Raw genomic sequence first — 20,535 nt, 5'->3', positions numbered from 1 at the left:
CGGGGGGGGGGGGGGGGGAGGCAAGTTATATAATAATAGTGATTCTCTCAATTTAATCAAAACTGCACAGCTTATCTCGATTATATCAATATGTTACTCGTTGTGTAATAATAAGATGATAATATAAATAATAAAATTTAATTGAGTTATTAACAAGAATAATTGCTCGAATATTAAACCAAAAAAGATAATTGCAATATTATTAATTAAAATATATTTTTATGATATGACTGAAAAAATTTTAATCAGGTATCTAAACTATATTAATTTTGCAGTGGTAAAATTGAATTCCGATAATAAAATATACTAGGTCTGAATAATTTATTACGAAATTTATCAAATAAAGAAAAAAAAAAGGTAAAAGTATAAAAATTTTAGATGAGATATTTACTTTTAGCTCATATTTATAAATAATGAAACGGAATAATATTATTTTAGTTGATAAGAATGTGTGTTTGAAGATATTTTTGCATATCTTTATCAATGTTCGTAAAAAAAAAAAAAAAAAAAAACTGACGCCCTTGTATACTGAAACGTATTGTTAAGAGAGATCTTATAAATTCAATTTGCAGAATTAAGAGATATATAATATTATAATAAGACAAATAATTTAAAAATTAAATTTAAACTAATTTTAATTAAACGCGTTTGACCTCTCTTGCCTCTTCGGCGACGCTTAATATAAATTTTGATAATTTAATTCCCCCTATTAATATTGGATGCCTATTGATATTAGATTTCAAGGTGATGTTTCATGTTTACTCAATATTTTCTCACCCTAGATGATGCACCTTGGGTAGTGCCTTGAAAATGCCTTGCGGAAGACGAGAAGCCTCGACGCGACCTCGAAGTTGGACCGCCAGCATGAAATACCACCGTCGACCTTGCATCTCTGTCATTGTTATTGTTGTAAGTTGAGCCTCGAACTATCGCGCTAGACGCCGTTCTCTCAACTGTAATTCATAATGTTTACAACCTTTGATCTTGATATGAATTCGGTCTTAAGACTATTTAAAAAGGGCATTTTATACACGTATATATATATAACTTATTTGATTTTAAAATATTCGGCAAGTTACACATTTCTAATTCGCGCTCAAATATATCGGCAAAACAAAATGAATTCCGAATTTTTTATTCAATAACTGTATTAATTTTTATTCAATAACTTATATAAATTATGTATCACAGTAATCGTGATATCTCATTAACTGTAAATGCACTATCATGCAATTTTGTTGATGTATGTTACGTAAATTTTTTTATCGAATAAATTTTAATGTCAGCGAAGATACAATTGATGTATGAGCCAGCTTTCTGTGACATTCGCGACACGAGAATATGGGTGCACGTGCGTGCGTTTGACATATCAAAGCGGCACTTTACTTACGTCTTCTAGTGCATGTCGATGACTGTCGTATCTCGAGCTTCAGACCACGCCAAAGTTTTATCGCTATCAGCGAATACGCCAGACTCATGAGCAATAGCGGTATCAGAAGCAGCGTGCCATCCAGGAAAAGATTGTACGCTCTCTCGGTACCGACATTCGGCCAGTCTTCGCGACATTTGCGTCTTCCTGAAATTGTCATACAATGTGAGAGAGATTTTCAACCGTTTAGCCGTAGTAAAACCGTTTAGATAGAGTGACATAATCGAGGATTCGTATCGCCGCTACGTTTCCCAGTGGAAAACGACCGCGTGGTTGAAACAGAGGCAATCTAATTCCTCATTTGTCCACACGGAGATCCTAAACGTAGCCGTTAATTAAACTCGTCGATTAAAATTAGATATCTGTTTTTTTCTTCATAAATTGTTTCATTAATAAATAGAATCAATTTTAACATTATACTACGTATGTATATAAAAAATATATTATATATTAATAATTTTATAATAATTAATAATATTATATTAATTTTTAAAATTATTAGAATAATTATATTTTACACTATATATAACAGATTTTGTATCCCTAAATTCAAGACAATAATTAATATTCTAGAAATCTACTTCATTTGCTAATAAAACCATTTATAAAATTATAAAGGAGTATAGGGAGTATAAAGAAATAGTCGGTAATGATGTTACGATGCAATTAACTTTATCTCGATGCAGCTCTTTAGTAAGTAATATACGGTATCGATAATATTAATATTGCTCTGCACACGATTGATTTTCAATATCTTAAGAAGCGAAACCTGTTCGAGCACAATTAGTGCTGAAGGAATTATATAATATAATAATGGCCAAATTGCTTTTATGTATACTGACAATGAGTTACAGATCGTCATATATACATATTCTACTACATACATCTTACTTTATATATATATTATATGTATAAGTGCCGATAATATCAGACAAGCGCAACCAATTACTAATTAATATTTCAAAACAACATTCTATATAATATATAATATAAATTTTACGTAACAAATGGATCACAAGTCACGACTAATATTAAACAAATGCAATCAATCAGTATATAAAATATAAGAATTATTTGATACTAATTAAAAGTTATTTATTATTTGTCGCATTTCAAGTTCTATTAAATTTCATTGATTAAGAGCACTTCTTTCATTATAATTAAAAACCTCCCACGTAACAAAGTTTCATCCACACAAGCACAACAGCCTTCAGCACAAAGGGTTTAATTTCTTCTGTAGATGTTCAATATTGCAGAGTATTCAATATGTCTCAGTTGTTGGATATTATGTATATGCATAAGCTAGCTGCAACGAGTGAAATTCTCGGAGGAAGACAAGGGTGGATGTCGATATTGGGTCGAGATGAAAATGTCAATACGACGTAAAAAATTTGGTTCTAGTCCGGTGAACAACATACAACATTTTTTAACAAATATTTCAAATGTCACATTACATAGTATTCAGTGAAATTTTAATGTTTGCGAATTATTTTAAGCGCTTTCGCAAATTTATTCGCAAAATATTATTCGTTTTTATTATTTATTTTTATTATTTATTTGTCAGTCGCGTTTGTTATTTACTTAAATAAGATACAATGCCCATAATATATATCAGCATTCTCTTACCTCCACGTAAGCTCTTTAATCGAGACACGACGAGAATCGGCGCGTTCCACGTGAGGCTGAGAGTCCACACGACAGCAATCATTTTGTAAGCGTGAAATTGTGTCTGCCATCGTCTTGATTTCAATGGTCGGCAAATAGCGAAGTAGCGTTCTAGCGAAATAGCGACCAACGTCCAGACACCCACCGACACTGACACGGCTGAAGAAAGCATATCATTATATTTAATCAAACCATTTCGCTTGTCATCGTGCAGGCTTATTGTATCTGCATTTATACAAATATAATTTTTTATCTGATTTGATATCGACGTTTCTGATTAATTCCGTAGTCTGTCTATGGAACGGTGAAAAACTGATACGATATTGTGTAACGTAACATAACGACAATCGATCCTTTTGTCTTTAAAATTTAATCTTTGATTTATATTGTTCCGTTTGAAATTAAATAAATCAATAGATTTAATTATCCCGAAATATAAAAGAAAGGAAGAAGTATGTTTATTTTTTATTTTCTGGAACAACGTGAAAATACGTTCGATTGTTAGCAAGAAGTATCAATTGCACGTTGTCGGCGACAGAAAACAATTTAACATTCAATAATAGAAAGTTGAAGAGTTAAGGTTAATAATCTAGAACAGCTATGTACATCGCAAGAAATGAACGAATGTACGTGACATGCAGCTTTTCAGAGGATCGCTTTTATACTCCAGAATTCGCTTTCTTTTCATTGTTATCCGTCGATACGAAAACCACTGGTAGAGAGAAGTTTCTACTTAAAAGCATCACTAAACAATTTTCACGACTTACAACTTAGAGTACACATTGGATGGAGGAAGACAGAATTTTACGAGGAAGTTCTCTTTGTCGTTATCCTCGAAACCAATTACGAAATTTTTTCATGAACATGGCTTATTTACGTGGTGTTTCATGTCAAGGCTATTAACAGGAAATTCTCATTAGGATTAAATTTTATCGAGAATTTTATCGAATAACCTTGATTGGAAAATTTTTATTCATTTATCGCAATTTAGTTTAGTTACGATGCAAAAATAATATTATTGTGTATAAGTAAAAAAAATGCAATTGTAATTTTCTCTTTTTTTAAAAAGATTCTTTGTCAAGCTGAATAGAGAGAGACAACCTCCTCATTTTTTTAATATATATATAATAATATTGTAAATTAAAATTTTAATTTCGGTTGAAATTAATCAAAAAATATTATTTTGTCATTCATTTCATATTCTTCAAAGTTTACAAAAGATCTTTTTCTTTTCCAATATTGTTTAAAACTCGAGAATTACTGATGTCTCTTGACATTTTTCCTGAGATAAAGTTAATTCCAAACTAATTAAAAAGTTTATTGTTGAGGGATAATGTGCGTGAGAAGTAGAACATTTGTTTATCTTTATAGATACGATTTATCGCGTTACAGTTATTTTTAATTTCATTTAAAAACGCATTGGAATATCGAATTACAAGTACAAATCACCTCGTTTAGCATAGATTTCCGATCGACACAGCTAATATAATTAAAATACATATGCTATTAATTTAATATATGGATTATAAACAAGATTACCTCTCCTAATTTGTACTTCAATTATGGTAACGTATACATATGTATAATTTTAAATATAAGTTTAAAAATGTACAAGTGTTACTGCTTTTTAGAGACCCAGAATTTCCTATATTAACAATAATATTTTTGCACTGTGAAAAAAAAAATATTCGCGATAGCAAGTAAAATTAAATAAATTACAAAATTTAAATAAATAGAGCCATAAGGATACTATTAATACCGTTATTTTAATTACAGCAAAAAGTTAATTATGCATTTTGAAAAGGCGAACAATAGAAATTTATGCTAATTTGCAAAACAAGGGCAGTCAGAGTTAACGGAATTAATGGTTGAAAGCGACTCGTGGCACTTGTTCGCATATATTACATTACATATAAATTGCTCTTGTAAAAAAAGTTCTTTTACAGTTTATATATATTATTAGATACTATAATAACATTATATGTAATATGTATCAGCATATTTAAGAAAATCTTAATAGAGTAAATTAACTCGATAATTCAAGCATTTAAAATATGAAGAATCTAAAAGTACAAATCCTCGGTTGTTGAGATTAATCGTTTTTTAATGACTTCATATATCGCTTATTTATATTTTAATTAAAGTCAAAATTTTGTATTACACGATTAGATGAGAGATTAGATTACATCAATTAGATTATATAATAATTAATGGTTATATGCTTATGTATTTTAGAGGTATATACCTCTCACAAATTTCCGGATGGAGTCACTAGTTCCGTTGATGCATCTTCGTCATTTTCGCGTCTTTATTGATATAAACTACGAGGAAACACGCTGTAGAGAAGCACGGAGATAACGGAGAACGTACCATCTAGTAAAATTGAGAAGGACGCTGGCCTTTTGCGAACGTCGCTCTAAAGCACCAATATTATCCGATAAATTTACGTTGCTTCTCTTGGATATATTTCAATGGTAAGCTTTTGCATATGACAAAATAAATAATGAAATGCATCTATCCATCCTACAACTTGTGACCTTTCTGACGATGGTTGTTTATTCACGGTCTGTCCCTCAGTTTTAAAACCGCAAAGAGAAAGCACGGCGCAGCAAAGTTTTATTTTAAATTGCAATTTTTTTTTCGTTCGAGTAACGTCGCTGATATAGTGCGCGTGTATTATTATTTTTATCGCGACGTGGAACAATGCTATTAGGAAAAAGGGAGAAATAATAATTTTATGAGCGGATGGTACTTGTTACATATTTCTGTAAAATGTTACAATTAATTACGATAAGAGTAACATAAATCTAAAACATGCGTTTACTTGTTTCAGTCAAGTCAAAATTTGCATAAAGAGCTTTGGATCTCGTGTTACGAAACGTTTATAAATCCGCGTTATTAACGTGCGAATTAATATGGCATGGCACGGAACTCGCTCATTAAGCAAAAATGATATAACGTACATCATGAAAATCCTTCACTAGCGAAATTTCGTTATATTATACCTCGATACGTTATACTTCTTCGTTCGTAAAAAAAAGCCGCTGTTCTATTCGTTTTATGAGAATAAGACGCGGGGCGAATTTGTGTCGTCGCGAAACAGGGCCGGTATAATCCGCGACAATGGAAGAAAAAAACGATTATATCCCACTCTTTTGCCGCGACAATAAAAGTGTCTCGAGAAAAAAAAAGGACGATATCTACGACGAAAAATGTACTGCGTTCGCGCGCGATTTCAATTTCAAAACAGGTTACGAAAAGAAGATTATATTCTATGGATGTACATACTTATATGAGTCCTCGAAAATCCCTCATACGCTTTTGTGAATAATCCATCGAAAAAAAAAATATATAAATATACACGTAACAAAAAATTCCTTAATGAATCGACGGTATATCTTTATTTCCTTGATTTCCTTCATCCTTTTTATCTATTTGATACGTTTGTATCGCGAGTTATTGTTATGCGTTTAAAAAGTTTACGTCCAGTTTTATATTGTGCAATCGCATGCTGTTGTACAATCGTGTGTATCGCGTAATTTAAAAATCCAATCTACAATGAAGATCAAGAGCAGAATATATGATAAGCAAACAGTATAAAACATTAGCGAGATTTACCAAAAATGATAATAAATATTTTATCACACTACGTTGTTATATATATATATATATTTTTTTTTTTTTAAATAAACATGTTATTTTATATTACCTGTATATACATATACATATTTTCATTCTTTTTTCCTTCCTATCAAATCATAAGTATGAGACGAACTTGATAGCGCGTCACGTATACATCTAAAGAAATATCGAAGTATCCCCGAGATACTCAGAAGTATAATACAAGTCTGTACTGAAGTAGGCGGGACCATTTTCCTTTATCGGCGGACATTCGAGATGCGATTTTCACGAGAACGATCATCAGTGGCGCATTTAAATTCCGCAGATGCGACGAGACCATTATGATACACGACAAATATGCATATCTATCGGAATTTTCCCTTTTAGGATATCTCTCTACGATCGGAATTCGACTTTAAACATCGGCGCTTATTATATGCAGCGTAATTTTGCAACTGCATATCTATTGCCAGCGTCTATAATACGCAGAGATAATGTAGAAAAATTTAATAATCGCGCGGTACTTTAATATAAATTATTATATACATAAAAATGTATAAATTAAATACATAAATTTCATATATGTATATATATATATTTTTTATATATAATAAAATTTCTCTTTCTTTCTCTGTCACGTTTTCTCTCAAAAATTAAATATATATATGTATTTATGATTATTTTTATTTGCCACAATGTCTAGCAACCCGGAAAATTAGCATTACATTATAGTGGTTACCCGAGTACACATCGTGCAATAGCAATTTGCTGCTCACTCAGCAAATATATCACGTGTGACAGCTACAAGCTCTTTGAGTATTGCGTTGGTCGTAGATCGATCGTTACATTGGAGATCTATCTAATGGTAAAGTCATCTATTTATTATTATAAAATGCTAAGAAAACTTAAATTATATTAATATACAGCGCGCAGAACGCACGTTATTTCAATCCTTTTATTATTTTATTTATTAATGATTATTATCATTATTATCATTATTATCATTATTTCTTTATATGTGTATGTCTTTTATATATAAGTAACATTTTCCAAATAATTTTTATGTAAAGATTGAGACGTATCTCTCTCTCTCTCTCTTTCTCTCTCTCCCTCTTTCTTTCAGCAACATTTTCCTTACTTCTCAAATCTTCTTTAAATTATCGTCTACTTAACTTCTCTAATAGATTTTGTTTTATTTTTGACTGTTTGTTATCAGTTATACCGGTTTTATTCACATAGCACCTTAATTTTTTTTAAACGCCATTTCTAATACATTTTTGTTCGAATAATTTTTAATATCCCATCAACGGCAAAAGCAATACGCTGCGAGCAAATTTAATCATCGCACATTAAAAAAACGGTTGCTTAAGAAAATCTTTGCGATGACAGCTTTCAACATATTGAAAACAATTTTCCATTTTTTTTTAATAATCAATTTTATAGCTTTTTGAAGCGTGAATATTAAAAAGACATTTCAAGCGCATAAGAAAAAAATTCAACATAAATAATCAATATATTTCTATTCTATAATTGTATCTCAAATTGTATCGTAATATTATTCAAAAATGCTATTATATCATGTCGACAAAAATACACCGACTGCTTTTAAGAATATTTTCTTAATAGTGCATCTTTCCCTCCTGCCTCGCCATTACCGTCACATTTGCTTAGTGCCATCCTCTTTTGCATTCGATATGAGACTTTAAAATTGCATGTAATAGCTGCAATTTCCGTAAGAGCTTTGAATACTAAACACACAACTAACTTGTCGAAGTAGATGCATCTATATTGTTACATTTTCGGGAAAAATTTCGATATCAATAAAGATTTATGTTTCTAAGAACGTCGAAAGATGATAAATTTTTACGATACATATCTACAGTCAAAAGGACAACTGTACATCGAATATTGGATACTATAAGAATCTTTTATACTATACATAACACGGTTTTTTTATGTATATAGAAATTATTTAAAAATTGTAATGCGTAAAAAAAAATTAAATATTAAAAAAATAAAATTCTTTGCTGTATTATCTATAAAACCATAGTCTTTTGTTGCATTTTTTATTGCGAAAATGCCGATCTTTTTAGAAGATAAAAGAATACATTTTTTAATCTATTTAAAAATGGATAAAATGTCTGAAACCATGTTGAATCGTTAAACGTATTTCATTACGAATGAATCCGTTACAAAGTGATGTATTGTGCTGATCATCAGAATAACTGCACTTCGTAATTAAATTTCGATTCTGTAATAAAACTTTTAAGGATGTAAAAAATTACTAGCGTACAATTTTAATTTGCACTCAATGTCACTATCTCTGTCTTTCTCTAATCAAAGTTTATGAAAAGAGAAGATGCAATAAATGACAGAAACAAATCTTCTTCGTTTGTACAGTCACTTTCGCAAATTAAACTAAAACTAAACCAATTGTTGAAAATGAGTTAGCCACAGAAAGCTAGTCTGAACCCAAGTTGAGACATACAGAAGTATCTGTTATATGCAATATTCATCCACTGACAACAAAGTGCCGTTTACTCCATCAATATTGCCCAATTAAGACCAACTCGAATGTAAAATAATCACTTCATGGGTTAATTTATATGTACGAGTATAAAAATAAATGTAGATTAAGCGATAATGCATTCGTCTTATTATCTTTATTTCAATATAACTGACTTCAATATAAAAAAAAAAACCTTATCTTGGAAATAATTAAACTTTTAAAGACTCCACGCGACGACTGAAGAATTAATATCTCTGCAAAGACACTTCTGCATGTATGATCCTATATGCGAAGAAAAATTTATTACACAAAGAACGTAATTGCATTTTTTTTAGAAAAGATGATAAAGTAAAAACTATTATTCCCGTCTAACGCATCTCCAAAGAAAAATATTACTTTACTGCACTCAGTGCTTTTATGAAAGAGTGCTTCTATCTGTACTAAATCATGGGATACTTATGCTAATATTTGTGTATAATAAAATTATAAATTTATACATTAAGATTAATTCAACCTTGCTTTTAATAAGAATAAAATTTCAAGAAATAATTTACACAAAAAATATAATTAATAATATAAAACAGCCATGCACGCGAATATATTAAATCCGTTTAATCAGAAAAATTTTTGATGATTTTTGTCAATAATATAATTAATAAATTGTCGGAAAAAAGGCTTATTGATGTGTTTATCTAATTTTTTTACAACAACATTCATCAACGAATCTCTCAGTTGTTTACAAATTTTTGCTTGTTTAATCACTTGAAAGAGCTAAATACTGGATAATGCGTCTTGGCAATTGCTTGATGAATTTTTTATACATAGAATACATTTCAGAAAAATAATTAAGTGCTTATGAAGTACTTAGCGGATTAATCATTTAATATTTCTCAGTGTGGATTAAATTAGCAAAAGAGCGATTTAATATTCCTTAGTAGAAATCTTTGCCTTACACTTTAATAAGTTGCCGAGAGGAAACGACCGTCAACTTAAGACAATTACTTTCATTAATTTAGTAACCCCTTGTTTAATAAAATTTCCGCCTGTATATTGGCAAATATTTTAGTAAATAAAAGTGACTTTTGAGATTTCCAAGATGCCGCATATTCTCGCTCTGGGATTTTTGAAAATCTCTCCGATCTTTATTATTATAATGTAGAACGGTGAGGCAAAGAGATTGGACACGTCTATTTCCAATAATATCGAATTCTTATATCACCGAACACGGTGAATCCACACTTACCTTGAAAATACGGTATGAGCTTGCACATTGTGAGACCAAAAACAAAATTCTTGAGAATCTGACCCAGAAGAGTAAAAGGCATACAAAATACACCAAGCAGAAGATCCGATACAGCCTGCAACAGAGATCAGCAGTAATTTTGTTAATTACATTTCTAACTTAAAAAAACACAAAAAATATATTGACAATAAAAAACGTAAAGGGAAAATAAATGGTTGTACGATTGCAAGATTAAACGATTAGAGAGCACAACCAATGTTTTTTATCCGAAGATTTATTTTGTCAGATTTTATTTGTGTGTGTGAAATGAAGCAAGAAGACTCACCGCACGAAACATTTAAACTTGAACTAAAGCAGAAATAAATAATTTTATCGTTTCTATATTGCTCGCGCAAACTCTCAGTTTCTAAGATTCCTACAAATAAAATTCGAAATACTAGGTCAATCGATCATCGGCAAACAACAATGGTTCTCAATTATACGGGGTGTAAACTGGGCTTAAGAAAATATTTAATTTTACTCAATCAGATTTCACGATGTTGTTTTTTATATATTATTTGTTTCTAGAAAATAAAGTCTACTTACAATCAGAATAATTTTTATTTTCTGAGAAAAACATTTTCTATCTCGTAAAAAGAAAGTCACTACTCTTAATGAAACTGAAGTTGTGTGGTCTTAGAAAACAGGATTCTTATTTTTCTTTTATTCAATATCCATTGGAATAGTTTTAACGATGAAAGTCTTCGCTTGATTGCTGCATTTTTGATACAGCTTTTAAAAAAGCTTAAGGTAAACGATCAAAAATAAAGTTGTAGTCAATAAGAAAACATAAATAAGAAAACAAGCTGGAAGCTATTACCGATTTACAAGCGTACTGTATTGAACCTAGGTTATTACATCCATGATTTTATTAAAATACACTGCAAAAAAGAAAGAATTAAAATTTACATTTTCATAAAAATGTATTCATAATTAATCCGGGAAAAAATGATAGCCAGTCTCAAGAAAAAATAATTACTTAAATATTATGGACAATAATAGTAAATTTACAATTTTTGATCCAATATTTCCTTATTAATTAATGTAACAATGTTATTTCTTAAAAGAATACAAAACAATGTATTATATGTATATATAAAAATTTTAAAAGCTATTCAAATATATATAAACTGTACGGTCATTTTGCTTTGCACAGTACATTAATAAATTAGGATAGCGTAAAAGAAGGCTATAAAAAATATATAAACCTTAATTCTACATAAAAATGGTGAGAATATATCTTATTATCCTATAATATTTATCACATCCGAATAATATATCATCTCTTGCGTTCACTTATTTCCACTACGCGCACATTTTATACTAATGGCTTTGTCCAACTTTTATTCCCCAGTTCTGCATTTTGGCCGTTTTGTAAAGCGGAAAGTTAAAAAGTCATAGTTTTAATAGTCTTGTTCCCAAGTAGCCAAAATTATATATAAAATATTTAAATGAGACGATTATGAATGCTTCGTTAGAAAAAAATTTGATAAATCCTTGTATAAATCTCAACCATTGTGATATTGTATTAAAATGTGATGTACTGCGTTTAATTTCAATTTTAATTTCAATAGATCATATATTAAAAAGCAAACTTAACAAGAAAGAAACGCCAAATTAATTCAGTTAGTATAAGTCAGCGTACAATTATAATTCCATACACGCAAATATGTTGCAAGATTAGAGATTTTCAAGTTGTCGCCAACTTTCATGAAAATTGTACATTTAACTTTATGTTTAAAAAGAATTTTCTCTCTATGCTTTTTATACTATTTGAAAACGTTATGCAATTAGTGACGGAAACATGATATATCATTCTGATTGTATTACAAAATATTTATGTAGCAAAATTAAATTATATAAATAGTAGAAATAACAAATTTTAAACTGCAAGTAATCGCAAATCTGAATAAAAGGTTTTGTTCTGGTTATCGCATTTCCGTTAAATAGCAAGCTATTTTCAATGCGTTGCAACTCTTTCATGTGTTATGCGTAAAACTGGAAGTTCTGTACCTCGAGATATCGGTAAAAGTTTTGCCTCTATTTGAAGAATTGTTATACGAGATGTATACAACATTCAACACTTTGATTCTTCCTTCTTAATCAGCTTTATATTTTGACCATACATTTTTATATATACATATACATAGCAATCAGTATTTTTTGAATATAAAATATCAATTAAAATTTGAATATGAACTGTCAGTATAAAATATAAATTTACATTTCAAAAATTTGTTATGAATAATATTGAAATGTTTAAATATTTTATTACATGTATAAATATTTTATTTATGTACGTGTATATTATTTTAATATTATTGCGTGCGTATTTACTAAATAATACATAAATATACTAAATTTTAATATAATGTGGTTTATAAATTTGTCACAAAATATAAGTGACTCTAATTAAAATTATATATTTAAAGAGAGAAAATAAAGTTTTATTCTCCCCGCTTTGGCATTTCTGATCGAATGAGTCGCTATCCTAATATGAATAAAATGTGAAAGCATCGAGCGTGTGAACATTAGCGTTTTGCAATTACACTACATATCCGTTTTTCTCGCTCGTAAAAAACTTTCGTATGTATTTTGTTACGAGCAAAATTTCCTGATTAAAATGCTGCACTATTTAAAAAGGTGTTTATTCAATTCCCGTTGCGATAAAAATTACTATAACAGAAATTAATGTTATTCAATTTATTAACGAATTTTTAACGAAACGGAGCGTTGACTTAACTGCGAGAGTGAGACATTTATCAAATATTTTTAACGACTTAAAGCTTAATTGCTCTAATTAGTAGTGATAATTAATCGTTTAAATTTCCCAACACTGTGCACCGCGGGAAAATAATAATTTAACTGAAACTTATGTCAAACAGTTTGACAAGCGCAAACAAGCAATAATTCCGATTTTTACGATATAGAAAACTTTTTCAGTCGGTAATTATTAGAGCAGAGAAACACGTGTATAAATTAAACACCTAAAATTTGTTGTAAATTTGTTGTACCTAAAATTTGTTAGTAAATCAGAATGCATGGAACACACGTAGGATTATTCTAATATACATGTATCGACGAGACACCCAGGTTGCAACTATAAAGAATGTTTCAAGCGCTTAACTACTTTCCGCACAGAACTCTGTTCAAGGATCAATGTATTTCTTAAGTATACAACGCTTCTTCAAAAGATAAAGTCTTACATTTCGATTAAAGTCATCAGCAAGATGTATATAATTCAACGCTGTGAGAAGAATACGTAGCTTTCTATTATTATTGCACATATGTATGTCAGAAATCTTTTTTTTTTTTATTTATCTAGATCTAGCGTTAGTTATCTTTTAATTTCCACTCGTTCGTTGCGTTCGTTTCGATAAACGCGATATAGGGAAAAAAACGTTACAGACACTTGTCATCTCTGACAGTTACTTGTTAACTGATCTGTGTATATGTAACAGTTGTCCCTTTCAATTACCGACCTTCTGTCAGAGACAGACTTGAACTTTTTATTTTATCGATAACGGCAAAACCAATGTTGCGTTAGTGAAGCGAGATAAACGTTAAATTGAATCACGTACTAGAGATTCTGATTTAAGTTTAACGTAAAATATCATAGAGTCGAGCAAGAGAGAGATCAGCCTTCGCCAACTTTCGAAAATAGGTGAGCTATCACATCTTATCAACTTTTATTAAACACGACATTTTAAAATCTTTAAAGCCCGATCCAATTTCAATCTTATTTAAAATATCGCACACGTAATATAGCTTAGGATATTAATTAAATATTTAAATTGTTAATCTAATATATATAATAGAATAAAAATACAACAGATTATAAAACTGCTGCAGAGTAAACGACGTTTAATAATAGGAACGATACGATGATATATGAATAGTCACTGTAGTCAACAAATTGTCATAGCTATAAAAATCATGTTATAAAAATGGTTTTTGTATATTGACTTAGCGGTTACAGGTATATTGCACAAATAGAAAAGCCGAATATAAATGATGCCGAGTTATAACGTAGCATCGATCATTTTTGATTGATAGGAACGCCGGCGTAGCATTTAAGCAATCTCAACTTTGACATTTTACCATCTGTAACGCATGGTAGAAAAACTTATTTCACTCGTTGTTATTGTAAAAATCAATTTACGCATATATTTACAATATATTTTTTCATCAAATTTATATAACAAAATAACGCGAAAAAATTGTATACAAAAATTATATAAATGCATACATAAATATCCCAATTTAGAAGAATAAAGTACATGAAGAATTATTAAAAGTATAATGTTAGACGCATTTCAATCTTGTTATGTGTGCGTGGGGGTGTGAGCGCTTCTTCACCTTTCAAATTTTCACAAATCCGTGCAGAATTATGATGTCAGCTCTGATAAATTTACCGTACACATCCAGATATTACCATTTTTCTCCCGTGATGTCAAGCACACGTTTACGCGTAAATAAAATCAATATTATAGACTCAGTCACTATATTTTTTATTTATGATGATTTGGCATGTACTCTCGGAATTCGAGAAGTCTGCTGTTTGGTGATACATGTGATGGAGGACAAAGGGCACATTGCGATGACGAATTCCGAATAGATAATGATCCATGCGACTCGAAAAAGCGCGAGTTTTTTGGCGTTTTAAGCTACATGTGTGAAAACGCCATTATAATTTTTTTTTTACGTATAACTCTTTTGCCAGTAAAATGCAAACGCACAAAACTAAAATAAGATGAAAAAAGCATTTTTACTATAGATGAATCAATATGTTGTGCAATGCTTATACAGATACTCAAGTATCACAATTTTTTTCATATACGATACAATATCGTACCGATATCAAAAATACAATCGAATGCAGGGAAATGGATTTTCCATGTACATCATCTATTATACGCGTTGCAACTATACCAAAATATTTTGTATAACAGATAATAATCGCTGATTCACCGATACATAATAAATCATATCAAGCAATCTATATAGAATGTTCTCTCTATTTTGGGTAATAATGTAATTAAACGAGATCATTCTACTTGCGAAGATATTACTTGGCGAATTGATATCAATATGGTAATCTATGCTGTTCAGAAGAGCGCAGTAAATTCACAACAGATTATATTTGTTGATTGTCTGCACTTCCGCTTCCGTAAAGCTTCCCAGCGCCAAATCGAAGGCTTTGCTAAGGCGCTTATCAGTATGATGAATCGGTGTTGAAGGAAGATTGCGGAAATACGGAACAGAGTGGAAATATTTGGGGAATATTACATAAGCAGATTGGTGAGAGGATTTTGCTATGAAATTCCCTGTGTCGAGACAATAGTGTTAAAAATATGCGAGTAATATATCTAATAAAAAAAATTATATTAACAATTATTATTTATCATAAATTGATTACAATATTATTATATTTATATGTTTTAATACACTATCTAACGTATAAAATAATGTCAATATTGCCAATAATGCCAATATTGTCTTCTTTTTTTTATGATTTTTTATGATTACGTTAATTTATGCTCAAATTTATTCATAAACATTTTATGAAATATTACACATACAGATATAATATTGTTTTCAATAAATTGAAAATTGACTGATGAGATTACGCAATAGCAATTGTATTGCACATAGAATTTGATAATATAAATATTTATTTATCTGATTTATCCGATTGATTGACAGATAACATCAAATAGAATAATTAATAAAAAAATACCATTGAGTAAAAATATAATAGGGATTAATTCAACGAACAATTTCTATTTCACTTACACAAGATAACATAAATATAGTTATAATCTTTGATATGTCATAACAGATTATTATAATGTAATATAATAGTTTAAGAAAAAATTTGAATAATTTTAAAGTTTTTTGTTTAGGAAATAAAATGCAAACAATATTGTGTTTCACTTCTGTGCTATGAAAACTTTTTTAATCTTGGTGACAAGGACTCCATTTGCTAATAGCAGCACATAATTTGTAACCATCATGCTTCACTATACGAGGGATACGTAAACTTTTCAGACTGTATATTGCAACGCATACAAAATTATTTCACACAAAACCAAGCAAATTTGAACAAAAAAGATGTTATATTTCTTTTAACCGTGCCGTAAAAACTTTATTGATCCACAATACAACCAATATATATCTCTACATGATTATACGGAGATACACAAGATGCTAAAAAATTATGTCCGAACATTGTGTCACGGATTCCTCTATCAATTTAATATCAGTTTTTTTTAAAGGTTGTAATAAATTTCTCTTTGCCACATATTTTCTTAATTTTGTACATTAAATATCTTTGTGATTAAATTAAATATTAGAATATATTATTTAATAACATCTGTAAAGATTAATTTACAAGAGATCGTTTTCTTTTTTTTTTTTGTTTCAATCGTTTATTAGAATTCTTCTTTTATGAGGACTTAAATTTTGAACACGATCCTAAAAGTTTTTATGTAAATTTTTAGTGCCTTGTATATCAAAACAATTCAGCAGCTGTAAGTATGTATCTCTCTTTGTTCTCTGAAGATTCTTTTTACTTTTTAAAGAAGAGTCCCGTCTTAAAACAAATCTTTTCTTATTCAAAAGGCGTCACATGGCGAGGCGACTTATTGATGACATGACAGTTATTGCTAACTTTCCCTGGTTTCGCGGTAGAATGCTTTGTATCTAAATAATATTTTAAAGAAACACGCGCACAACTCTTGCATTTATGAAGCTGCCGTCTTGATCGAAGCTGTGAAGCGAAAAGCGAATCCTATTAATTTCGAAATATTTAACATACATAAGTAAATTTTTTTATACCTATTAACAATGATTATTATTTAATCAATATGATATAATAGTAATTACTAATATTTTTTAATAAAAAAATACGCTTTAATTTATATAAAACTTATTGCGTGTTTTGAACTTGTTTATTATCTACTTCAATATTTGAAATATTTATGTCCTATTTTATCTTCTAAACATATGAAAAGACAATAAAAATATTATATGTATCATGTATCTATAAATACAAAAAAGATAGTTACATTTACTATTTTAATAAAGTTTTAATAGAGAGAAAAGTTCAATATCAAATTTTAGTTAATATTTAATAAGCAATAATTTTCATTCATATATTTAAGATTATATGTTTAAAGCCATTATTGTATTGTCATAAAAATAATGGCATATGTATCATATGTTTTGTCGAAATAATTCTTCTGTGCAATCAATACATTTTTATATTTTTATTCGACAAATCCAGAGGAGTATTAGAAAACTTATTTGCCGATATAAATAGACGCTTTGATATGGAGATGAGCAGTGGAAAAATGGGAAAAGAAATAACCGAATCTTGTTTATTAGCTCCGATATTTCCACTTTTACGTTGTAAATATTTGTATTACTTGCGCGTTTTTTATGCAGGTGGCCGTTTTTGCAATTCACGGGTGCGCGAGCGTAACTAGAATATTTCCCGTTCAATATAAATATTAAAACATTCACACACTTCCTCGCGAATTCGAAGCGTGGTTTATTTTTTGAAAAAAATACCGCAAAAATAATTTTTTCATCATATTTTTATACGCCGCCTACGAACAAGCAAATGCTATCAAACAAATAAGCATATCGAGTACTCCTTGTTGCACATCCAAAAATAAAATATGTATATATAGAGTATGAAATATTTATCTACATCGGATTTAAAATCAACTATTGATATAATACTTATTGATATATTTCACACTGCTTTAAATCTTTTATATGTCTTATTTTGTATTTTTATTCTAATTCTACTTTATTTTATATACATTTCTTTTTTTTTAATGTTTTTTAGCAACAAATTTTTTTTGGGCTAAGCATAAAATTATTGGTTGTATTAAATATATACATTGTCACATATTATATCTTAAAAAATAAGATATTATTGATAAATAAAACTTTTATATACTAATAAATAATTGATATTTAATAATTGATAAGCTAATTATAATTAATTATAATTAATTGATAAGCTTCGAACTTGCGTGCCATTTTCTTAAACAGCGATTTCAAGTGATGAAATGAAATTGAAAGATAAATTGATCATCATTTGACTATCAAAGATTCTTTTGAAGAGCCTATTTTAACAATAAGCAATTCCACGAAGCTTACTCTCATTGAATACATAGCAGGAAAAGGTTTCAGGTTTCCGGCATCCAGGAACGTGACCGACATTTTTCTTCGTTCTGGCAAAATGATGACTATGCACGCGTGACGAATCGCCAGCAGCCGGTGCAGCCGAAAAAAGGTGCTGTTAACAGTTTTTTTTCCTAGCGCACCGCACATACGAAATATGCAAAAATGGCAAATAGATGCGAGCAGGACATTGCAGGACTCCTGAATCTTGTTGGCGCTCTTATCATCCTCTGCTTTTATTTATTAACCCATGCGCGAACCGTACCGGATATTTTCGTTCGCATAGAAACCTGCACGAGACATCGTAAAAATTGCAAGAAGTATTTCGTGCATGCAACGGAACACGCAACGATATATTTTATCTCATATTTTATCTCATTTTTGATTTGAAAAATTGTTCAGTTGGATCTATAGATAAAATACACTTTGTTCATTATTTTTATATAATGTATTATCCGCGCAAATCATTGTCAAATGAAAAATTGCGATCCGAAAAAATTTAATTATTTTTTGACGCCGTATTCTCTTGTTTTATTTTTTGCGCTATAGTATTGCAACACGTGTATATATACACACACACACAGTATTTCTGAATTAAAAATTAAACCAGCAACATTTATAATATAGCATTTGAGATAACCGATATAGATACAGATAATCCATAATAAAATCATTTGTAAAATTAAAGAATAGCACATCTATGTTCATATAAAATCTAATTACTGTGCTAGTATAAGAAATTAATTAACATTGTTTTGCCATGAATGATAAACTCAGCATAAAGTAAATCGAAACAATTTTCACAAAAATTTCAATTTCGGGCGAGCACGCCAGAAAACTATTTAGCTCGATTCGATTCAATTAATATCGATTACAAAACAATTCAATGTTATCGAACTGTTGCTGTCAACAATATTTCTGGACATAAAGTTTGCAATATATGGGCACTAAATCAATCGCTGATGGTGAACTCTTCGATAAACAATTTCTTCATTGTTTTCCACATCAATAACAAAGCATGTCATCATGTGAATTTTAAACGACGATAGAATTGCATATTCATGAATAAACAGTTGGGTTCATATTCCTTTTCGGGAAAGGAAAATGATTATATGCATCACTGCACTATCTGCGTCATAGTATTATTTAAGATTGTGTGCGTAATTAATTTTATATAAGAAATATATATAACAGTATGCTGTAAAAACATTTTATTTAAAGTAAATTGGAAAAATAATTATTATTTATGTTAAGTAAACATAAAGCGCTCTCAAAATTAATTTGCGTTGATGGTAAATACTAAAGTTCAAAATTGAAAATTTTATAATTAAAGTCTTTTTATCCTCTCCTTGTAACTAGATGCGCTAGTCTAACATTTATGGAAGATTTCTGTATTCTTCATTTTACAGAAAGAGAGAGAAAAAGAGAAAGAGAGAGAGAGAGAAGTCAAGTGGATTACAACAAGGACTTACCAAGTTTAGCAGATAGACATTTGTCACTGTCCGCATCCGTTTGTTCCTCGCCAGGGTGATGAGCACCAAAGAATTCCCGACGATGGAAAGGAAGAAGATTGTACCGTATAACGGTATAATGAGATTCTCCAGGAGGCTGTCTTGAACCGACGATTGTGAAATGACTGGCGTGGTGACGTTGGCAATTTCGGAAGTGACGGTGGAGAACCGGGGAAGGTCGGTAACGATCGGCGAGCCGTCATCGACCACTAAAACACCAAAATATTCGGTGGAAACCAGGTTATCGGATAGATTGCGTTCTTGAATCGACATTTTCTTGTCGCGCTCGTGTGCTCGTCGATCTTTCGTCATTCCACCC

The 20,535-nt window shown here is 29.7% G+C and overlaps 1 protein-coding gene across 2 annotated transcripts in view; it reads right to left on the bottom strand.

Annotated features, from left to right (window-relative positions):
* Nucleotides 1-20,526, bottom strand: part of LOC115235598 (cholecystokinin receptor type A-like) — a 26,895-nt gene extending 6,369 nt beyond the window's left edge. For both annotated transcript variants that reach the window (XM_029807497.1, XM_029807498.1), the window contains exons 1-5: nucleotides 20,178-20,526; nucleotides 10,468-10,582; nucleotides 3,056-3,253; nucleotides 1,391-1,576; nucleotides 778-953 (exon numbers count right to left, since the gene is read on the bottom strand). In XM_029807497.1, the coding sequence (XP_029663357.1) occupies nucleotides 778-953; nucleotides 1,391-1,576; nucleotides 3,056-3,253; nucleotides 10,468-10,582; nucleotides 20,178-20,489 (987 nt within the window). In that variant the 5' untranslated portion in view covers nucleotides 20,490-20,526. The remainder of the gene's footprint in view (nucleotides 1-777; nucleotides 954-1,390; nucleotides 1,577-3,055; nucleotides 3,254-10,467; nucleotides 10,583-20,177) is intronic.
* Nucleotides 20,527-20,535: the final 9 nt, after the last annotated feature.

The sequence above is a fragment of the Formica exsecta genome, unplaced genomic scaffold (assembly GCF_003651465.1).
Source record: "Formica exsecta isolate Colony F162 unplaced genomic scaffold, ASM365146v1 scaffold228, whole genome shotgun sequence".
Lineage (NCBI taxonomy): Eukaryota > Metazoa > Arthropoda > Insecta > Hymenoptera > Formicidae > Formica > Formica exsecta.
The sequence above is the reverse complement of the archived record's forward strand: the minus strand, read 5'-3'. Positions and strand labels throughout refer to the sequence as shown.